The sequence below is a fragment of the Garra rufa genome, chromosome 6, assembly GCF_049309525.1.
Source record: "Garra rufa chromosome 6, GarRuf1.0, whole genome shotgun sequence".
Taxonomy (NCBI): domain Eukaryota; kingdom Metazoa; phylum Chordata; class Actinopteri; order Cypriniformes; family Cyprinidae; genus Garra; species Garra rufa.
The window spans coordinates 13,937,287-13,946,688 of record NC_133366.1 but is presented as its reverse complement, the minus strand read 5'-3'; the positions used below and the strand labels follow the sequence as shown (position 1 = coordinate 13,946,688).

The 9,402-nt window shown below is 35.0% G+C and overlaps 1 protein-coding gene across 2 annotated transcripts; it reads left to right on the top strand.

Annotated features, from left to right (window-relative positions):
• Window positions 1–1,904: 1,904 nt before the first annotated feature.
• Window positions 1,905–8,893, top strand: cryzl1 (crystallin, zeta (quinone reductase)-like 1). Of its 2 annotated transcripts, XM_073842128.1 has the most exons (14): window positions 1,905–1,953; window positions 2,246–2,324; window positions 2,434–2,511; window positions 3,075–3,147; window positions 3,244–3,288; window positions 3,372–3,440; window positions 3,542–3,675; window positions 4,783–4,894; window positions 5,497–5,517; window positions 5,716–5,814; window positions 7,196–7,308; window positions 7,419–7,524; window positions 8,442–8,487; window positions 8,662–8,893. In XM_073842128.1, the coding sequence occupies exons 2-14, from the start codon at window positions 2,262–2,264 to the stop codon at window positions 8,759–8,761; spliced, it is 1,059 nt and encodes a 352-aa protein (XP_073698229.1). In that variant the 5' UTR covers window positions 1,905–1,953; window positions 2,246–2,261; the 3' UTR covers window positions 8,762–8,893. The 2 variants fall into 2 exon arrangements, with proteins under 2 accessions (XP_073698229.1, XP_073698231.1); XM_073842130.1 differs by lacking the exon at window positions 5,497–5,517.
• Window positions 8,894–9,402: the final 509 nt, after the last annotated feature.

Below are 9,402 nucleotides of genomic sequence, written 5' to 3'. Positions count from 1 at the left end.
CTTCGCTAGTAGTGAAGTGAAAAGGGGGAAAATGAAACGTGCGAACGTCATTCAGGCATCCGCGTCTGAGTGTTTACTGCAGACAGGGGGCGCAATGCGGCCCAAACACGATCATTCACCAGTAAAATCAGTGGTGTTTTGGTTTTTGATGTTTTTTTAATGTATTTACTTTATTTATTTGTAATATTTCTACAGTTCAGCTATTAAATTAAATTACTTACGTCAGTTTGGTCAGTTACCCGGATGCGTGGCCATATTGGCGATACTCGGATGTAAACAACAGCTTTGACAGCATGGTCAATGTGCTACTGAATACCTTGTTCTGCTTATTTATGCTGTCTGAACCATGGAAAAACCGTGTGGAAGTTGCTAAATTATACAGATAAGAACTTAGCGGGAAAGGGCACAATATTTAGATTGTTATTAGGTGGTAAAGATACGTACAAGCAGTATTAATTAAGATATTAGCCTAATATTTTACCTATCTGCTCATTTATTCTGACTGAACTACAGGATAAATGTGTGGAAGCTGCTAAATCATAAAGAGAAGAACTTAGTAAGAAGGAAAGGCCGCAATATTATGACAAAGTAAAGTTAATAGGTGGTAAAGATATGTAAAAGCAGTATTAATTGAAAAATTATCCTAATATTTCACTATGTAGGTATTCAGGTTCAGAATCTCCTCAACACACTCTTGCACTCTTATCCGTGATTTGTTATAACTTTTGGCAGTCTGTAGTTTTTTCCAATTTTTTCCTCATCTGACCTATTAGTACAGCCCAAAACATGACAAAAATTGACATTTCCAGCACCAGTTATAAGCAAAATATGCAAGTTTCGCTCATTTCAGTGGCATTGTTTACATTCAGTGCCACCAAAATGGCCAATTGATGACGTGCCGTGAAAACACTCAATTACGAATCAGAAAAATAATTCAGATTTGTGAACAGCAGTGCGTTTCAACCATTGTTAGCTAACTTTTTTGCTCCATTGAACTCTATTGGTAAAGGTACAGAGCTTGCAACACGGCCCAGACCAGTTTTGCAAACTGATTCAACAGATCTTAAGAGAACGATTCGATAATGAATCAGGCACTGCTTGCTTAGAAATCTACGCGTCATTAAACTAGATCATAATCTGATATATCGCGATAATGAACAAGCACTTCAAAATACTGTGAAGACTTATTACAAATTGTTTTAAACATTTGTTGACTTTTGTCATTTTTGTATATTGCTTTATTGTATTTAAATGTTCAGTTGTTTTGTTAATAAAAAGAAGTTATTAAATCTGTTATATGACACTTTTTGCATCATTTTGCAATATCGTGATAATACCGTATACCGCGATAAAAGCTTATGGCAACATGACATTTGATACGTCACATGACTCATCACTGGCTTCTTTCATTGGTTTGTTACATTATTTATTGATTTTTAAAACAAGTTACTACATATATTTTATTTAGAGTACTTCGGTCTCTATCTTTCGATTAATTAACAACATTTTAGTTAAAATATGCAAGCGGTTATATCACATTATCCCTTAGACATGATTCAACAGATTCGTTTTAAAAAAACGATTCGTTTATTAGTCACTCATTGCTAGCTCAGAAAACTAAGCCTCATTGACTTCTCAGGACGTTACTGTTCTGTTTTTATTTACTATTACGAATGAAATGTTACATTTCATTGATTTATTACATTATTTATTGATTTAAAATGAATTATTATTTTATTCGGTCTATACATTTCAGATTTACGGAGGACATTTATTTAGTTAAAATATTTGCAAGTGGTTATCTAACCTAATCCCTTACACATTGGATTGTGCTGAGATCTATTCTCGACAAGTTTCCTTTCTATGTGTTTATATTTCTACTGCACCTACGTCACACAGAAGGAGTCACGTGCAGGAAATGAACAAAACACTACCGCAGTCAACTAAATATTGGTAGGTTCAATAATACTCTTACATGCAAAAATTGTTTTATAGCATAACATAGGAGGACATTGTAATATCACGCAATGGGGATATTGCAACGGAAAACAAGTAGCTCAGCTATGAAATAGTAACGTATTCTGCATGAATGGGATTTTGTTTAACTTGTACATGCAATAACAGTGGGGATTTTCTTTAGAGATCATTCTGTTTTGCATATTATTACAATAATTGTATTAAAATTTTAGATATTTTGTTTTAGTTAATCTTTCAATGAGCATTTATTCATCTCATCTGGTTGCAGAACAGCTAGAATTGCCATGAAGGGACTTTACTGCAAACCAGGAGACCAGGGTGATGTTAAGTTTGTCCTACAGGAGACAGTAAGAGTGCATGATCATGCCTTTACATTTTCTGTTGCACACAGAAAGTCTCTTGAAGAAGTCTTTAAGCTATTTCTAATTGCCTAATGTTCTTTGTTTTCTGTCACAGAATGTACCCAGTAACCTTGGTAGCCATCAAGTCAAAATTCAAGTGAAAAGCTGTGCATTGAGTCCAGTTGATTTTAAGGTGAAAAACAAGAGCGTGAATGACCTGCAAAACAGCAACTGGAGAATAATAGCAAATCTAAAAGCATAGGTTTAATGTTTACAATACATGATGGATATTTTTTGTGACCCTGGACCACAAAACCAGTCGCGAGTAGCACGGGTAAATTTGTAGCAATAGCCGACAATACATTGTATGAGTCAAAATGATCGATTTTTCTTTTATGCCAAAAATCATTAGGATATTAAATCATGTTCCATGAAGATATTTGGTAAATTTCCTAGCATGAATATATCCAAAGTTAATGTTTGATTAGTAATATGCATTGCTACGAACTTAATTTGGACAACTTTAAAGATGATTTTCTCAATATTTAGTTTTTTTGCACCCTCAGATTCCAGATTTGATCAAATATTGTCCTATCCTAGCAAACCATACATCAATGGAAAGCTTTTTTATTCAGCTTTTTCGGTAATGTATAAATCTCAGTTTTAAAAAATGTACCCTTATGACTGTTTTTTTTGGCCCAGGGTCGCATTTAACAAAATACAGAATATTTGCATTCATCTTCATCTGTTTTTCAGCTGTATGATGACCTCAAGCTTGAGAAAGAACATGTCCCAGTTGGAAGGGAGATCGCTGGGGTTGTTCTTCAAGGTTTACATTACTTCTTATACATTTGACCTATACCATTTACCATCTAATCAAAAAAATTCGACTAATAAATCTGATGTGATGCAAATCCTTTTCCAGTTGGACCCAAAGTGACCTTTTTCCAGGCAGATGATGAGGTTGTTGGTAAGAACTGTATTGGACTCTCATTTTTCTCAGAGTCTGTTATATATGTGTATAATCAAATAAACATTTGCATGTCTTCTCAGGGATTCTCCCTGTGGATGCTGAGCAGTCGGGCCTTTGTTCCACCGTGGTTACTGATGAATATAATTTAGGTATTGCTCACATTACACTATTAACAATAGTCCTACCTACTGTATATCCTTAATGATACACTACTTTTTTTATTTCCCACATGCTTATGTTTTAATAACAGTTCAGAAACCCGAGAAAGTGAACTGGTTTGAAGCAGCAGCAGTAATTAAAGATGGTCTCAGGGCTTACACAGCTCTCCATACTCTGGCTCGGATGGCCGCGGGTCAGACTGTTCTGGTGTTGGATGGGGCTGGTGTAGGTATCTGTGCAGAGGTCAAAAGGGCAACACTTTTTTTCACTCAATTCCTGATGCTTCCTATTAGCATATATATACACTACTGTTCAGATTTGGGGTCGCTAAGATAAGGTGACATTGTGATATTACAGAAATACTATGAAATAAACACTACCAGTCAAAAGTCTTTGAACAGTATTTATTTTTCTTCTGCTCACCAAGCCTGTATTTATTTGACCCAAAGTACAGCAAAGTTATAAAAATATTATTACTATTTAAATAACTGTTTTCTATTTAAATATATACTTTAAAATGTAAATACTGTGATCGAAGCTAAATTTTCAGCATCGTTACTCCAGTCTTCAGTGTCACTTGATCCTTCAGAAATCATTCTAATATTCTGATTTGCTGTTCAAGAAATATTTTTTTTCATTTTTGGGGGATTCTTTAATGAATAAAAAGATCCAAATATAAGCATTTATCTGAAATAAAAAGCTTTTGTAACATTATACACTATACCATTCAAAAGCTTGAAGTCAGTTTTTTGGGGGGAAAGAAATTATAGAAATTAATAATTTTATTTAGCAAGTATGCTTTAAATTGATCAAAAGTGATGATAAAGACATTTATAATGTTACAAAAGATTTCTATTTCAGATATTTCTTTCATCAAAGAAACCTGATAAAATTCTACCTAGCTGTTTTCAACATAATAATATATATATATATATATATATTTTTTTTTTTTTGAGTAGCAAATCAGAATATTAGGATGATTTCCGAAGGATCAGTAATGATGCTAAAATTAAGCTTTGAAATCACAGGAATAAATTACATTTTTAAATATATTCAAGTAGAAAACAGTTATTTTAAATTGTAAAAATATTTAACAGTTTTACTGTTTTTGCTGTTTTGAGCAGAAGAGACTTCTTTAAAAACTTTAAAAATCTTACTGTTCAAAAACTTTTGACTGGTAGTGTATATGTTAAAAATTTGTCATTCTGATATTTTGAAAATAGATTTTGTTGTTATTCTTTAGCATATCAGAATCCACACAGCACTTCTACTTCTTTATTTGCATTCAAAATCTCAGATTATCATGCACTGTTTTTGTATGTATGCATGCAGCCCTTTGGACTTCTGGCCATTCAGCTCGCCCACTATCACGGTGTGAAAGTCCTGGCCACAGCTTTGTCTCCGGAGGACCAGAAGTTTTTGGAAGAGCTCCGGCCGAGCGTGGGTGGGTGCTGAAGTGAAGCATTGTGTAGAGCGAAGATATTTTCCCCATGAAGTGTCAGTTTAGGATGCAGTTCAAGCTTGGTTTGACGTAGCATTTCACTGGAAGTGTAGATTTATGAAGCACTCGGCGTGAGTTGTTTTGAAAGTCCTTGATAAACGCCAGACAAACTCGAATGCCAAGTCACATGGAGCAAATCTCTTTTAATCTTCGGTTGTATTTCTTGTTTCTGTTAAGTTTACCCTTTCTTATTTATGAAACCTGATGTGGATATATTTCCTGAGCATATGAACATCACACTGCTATCCTTTATGTACAAGTGCGAAGTCTAAAATCTACTCAAATGTTGAAATCTTTGGAAAAGTTTGGATTGTTGCCGAGTGCATTTTCTGTAATCCTGGCAGTTCAAAGTTTGTAACACCATCCTTTCCCCTCTGCAAATCAAAACTGATTTCATTTGTCCTAGATTTTTGTCTCATATTGATCGCCAAAGCTTTTCTGATGCCTTTTTCATCTTTTCACTTCTCCCTTGAGCATCTTTTTCTCTTTCTCCATCATTTGACTTTCTTCTTCATCTTGTTTCTTCCTTTTGACACTCGCTCAAGGCGTGCAGGAATCACTTTTGGGTAAGTTATTTATGGCAGTGGTTTTTATAAGTATTCATTCAGGCTAATATATTCATATAAGCCATACAACAAATCTATTCGTTGAGAACAGTCATTCAGCATACATCAGCTTATAGTGCACTCTCAGCTTGATATGCTTAATCAATGTGTATTTGATTTTTTTTAAGCATCAGTACTTAAGTGTATCTCTTCCCTCAGCTCGAGTGATCAGAGTGTGGGACTCAAAGGAGGATTTGGTGGACTCGTGCCTTGAAGAAACTGGAGGTCTTGGAGTGGACATCATCATTGATTCAGGAGGTTTACCACCACTTTATATGACATTTGTACTTATATTATTACTTACATTCTGTCCAACAAGCTACATTTTATTTATTGTTTACAGTTGAGGTCAAAAGTTTACATACAATTTTTTACATACAAAATTGTAATTATTTTACCAAAATAAGAGGGATCATACAAAATGCATTATTTTTTTTATTTAGTACTGACCTGAATAAGATACTTAAAATAAAAGACGTTTTACATATAGTCCACAAGAGAAAATAATCATTGAATTGATAAAAAATGACCCTGTTTAAAAGTTTACATACACTTGATTCTTAATACTGTGTTGTTACCTGAATGATCCACAGCTTTGTTTGTTTTTTTGTGATAGTTGTTCATGAGTCCCTTGTTTGTCCTGAACAGTTAAATTGCCTGCTGTTCTTCAGAAAAATCCTTCAGATTCTTTGATTTTTCAGCATTTTTGTGTGTTTGAACCCTTTTCAACAATGACTGTATGATTTTAAGATCCACCTTTTCACACTGAGGACAACTGAAGGACTCATATGCAACTATTACAGAAGGTTCAAACACTCACTGATGCTTCAGAAGGAAACACAATGCATTAAGAGCAAGAGAGAAAACTTTTTGAATTTGAAGATCAGGATAACGGTAACTTATTTTGTCTTCTGGGAAACATGTAAGTATCTTCTTAGCTTCTGAAGGACAGGACTAAATGAAAAAATATGACATTTAAGCAAAATAAGAAAAATGTACACATCTTCATTCTGTTCAAAAGTTTTCACCCCCTGGCTCTTAAGCCACCATGTTTCCTTCTGGAGCATCAGTGAGTGTTTGAACCTTCTGTAATAGATGCATGAGTCCCTCAGTTGTCCTCAGTGAGAAAAGATGGATATCAAAACCCCACAGTCATTGTTGGAAAGGGTTCAAATACACAAAAATGCTAAAAAAACCAAAGAATTTGTGGGACCTAAAGGATTTTTCTGAAGAACAGCAGGCAGTTGAACTGTTGAGGACAAACAAGGGACTCATGAACAACTATCACTAAACAAAAACACAGCTGTGGTAAAAATTAAAATTAAAAATTATTTTAATATGCTGATTTGGTGCTAAAGAAACATTTCTTCTTATCATTATTTATGATGTTGAAAACAGTTCCGCTGATTTAATTTTTTTTTTTTTTAGGATTCTTTGATGAATAGAAAGTTCCAAAGACCAGCACTTATTTGAAATAGATTTTTGTTACAATGCAAATGTAAATGCCTTGCTATTACATCCTGAATAAATGTATTGTTTTTATTATTTTTAAAGTTTGTATTGACCCCAAAACTTTAAACAGCAGTGAACGTATTCATTTTCAATCAGCATTCAAAAATTTTAACCCGTTTTTGAACAGTGAGACTCTATGAGGAGGAGCCAGAGGCACAGAGGCATTGCCCACATAAACATGACCTACTTACCCTCCTTTCAGTTGGAGGTCATTGGGTGACAACAGAACAACACTTACAGGTTAGCAACTCCTTCAAAACAGCTCTTTAATACACTTCAACATTTTACACATCTACTTTTTATATGTCAAATATTGACTAGCAACACTGATTTTTATCATCTCTTCCAAGCTGGACCCTCCTGACAGCCACATTCTCTTCCTGAAGGCAGCGTCACTTTCATTCCTTAATGACGAGGTGTGGACAACATCCCGTGCCAAGCAGGGCCGATATCTTCGTATCTTTTACTATAAACCTCAGTAATCTTTAACCGAACACTGCCTTCTGATTAGTCCACATTCAGGCCTCAGCTTTGTTTATCAAACACTCAATGTTTCCAGCTCAGTCTAGTATTGTGTGCATTAATGTATTTAGCAGATGCTTTTATCTAAAGTGTCTTATAGATACGTTTTCTTTTGTATATTACTTGCCATGAAGACAAATCTTAAAGGGACAGTTCACCCAGAAATGAAAATTCTGTCATTAATTACTCACCCTTGTGTCGTTCCAAACCCGTAAGACCTTCGTTCATCTTCGGAAAACAAATTAAGATATTTTTTGAGGAAATATGAGAGCTTTATGACCCTGAATAGACAGCAATGCAACTGTTCAAGGCCCAGAAAGGTAGTATGGACATTGATCAAATTTTAACAATGTTCTTACTACTTGTCAGGGCCTTGAACGTTTCTATGAAGGGTAAGAAAGCTCTTGGATTTCACCAAAAAATATCTTAATTTGTTTTCCGAAGATGAACGAAGGTCTTACGGGTTTGGAACGACGCAAGGGTGACTAATTAATGACAGAATTTTCTTTTTTGGGTGAACTATTCCTTTAAAATAGACCCATGAAAATGGCTCTGATGAGCTGATTCTTATTCTTTACACAAAACACTGCTTAACTATTCAGTGGAATGAAGAAAACAGATCTGGCTAGATGGTATCAGAACCATTTCTCTGAAATCACTATGTGGCAAATGAGGTCATTGGGTTCCTGAGTGTGCATATGGCTAGTCCATGACAGTTTGATGTATTTGGGACCTTAGGGTTTTCTCCCAGTGTCCTCAGGCTACTGGAGCGACCTTGTCAACAGCATAAAGGACATGTGGTTTCCTGTTTGTAACTGGGTTATTTGCCTTTAGTCTGCTCTCTTTCTCAGATATCTTGAAAGATGTGATGGATAAACTCTGCACAGGGACTTTCAGGTGAGAATAAGGAATAAACAGAGAAACAGATTGTGTGTATGAGAGTCAGCAATTGCTAAAATTATGAACTTAAAACTGAATGTATGTGAGCCGTGTTTGTAACGCAGAGAGATTAAGTGTGAAATCAGCTTTGTTGTGTGAATGGTGTCGAATTTGACCGTTGTCTCTGCGCAGGCCGCAATTGGAGGACCCTGTGCCTTTATACGAAGCGACGGTCTCCATGGAGATGGTACAGAGAAAGCAAGCGAGGAAAAGAATAGCTGTCAAGCTTTGAAGAGAGATCAAAATGTGTTTTCCATAATTCTGTATTTTTGTTGTTTTACATCTCATGTTTTTATCAGTTGCACTTTTAATGCATTGTTTGTATTTAAAATCATTAAAACTAAATTGCATAAAACATCACAAAGTGAAAGTATTTACATTATATTGTATATAACTTTGGCCTAGTTATGACAAACCATAGATGTGATTTTTCCCCTTGTCAAGCATTCACAATGGATTATTAACAGCACCATCTGATCCCATTTCTTTCGCGTTTCCCATTAATATGGGCAGCTCTGTATGGAAAAGGACTGGATAATGCTGACCTAGAATCCAGCATCATTGTTCAGAAGTATGCATTTGATTATCAGTAGTCTCTCACCAGAAACACAGCATGTAGCTCATTTGCTTTCAATAGAAGATGTGTTTGTTAAAATCTCATTGTCCTAAATGTCCCCTCATCTTCCTGTCCACAATATGTCCCAAACTGTCACAGCTATCTAGGAGAAAACAAATGATTGAAGCTCAGAAATCCCACACTGTGGGTCATTGTGTAGGGATAGTTCACCTAAAAAGAACAATTCTGTCATGATTCATCTGTGTCATCCAAAATGTTCATGTCTTTCTTTCTTCAGTCAAAAGAAAAATGGTTTT

Bases quoted from the DNA above. Each gene is read 5' to 3' on its own strand.
- cryzl1 (XM_073842128.1), top strand. From the start codon at position 2,262: ATGAAGGGACTTTACTGCAAACCAGGAGACCAGGGTGATGTTAAGTTT. The intron at 2,512-3,074 runs GTGAAAAACAAG...TCTGTTTTTCAG, and splicing joins TGAGTCCAGTTGATTTTAAG to CTGTATGATGACCTCAAGCT. The intron at 3,148-3,243 runs GTTTACATTACT...ATCCTTTTCCAG, and splicing joins CGCTGGGGTTGTTCTTCAAG to TTGGACCCAAAGTGACCTTT.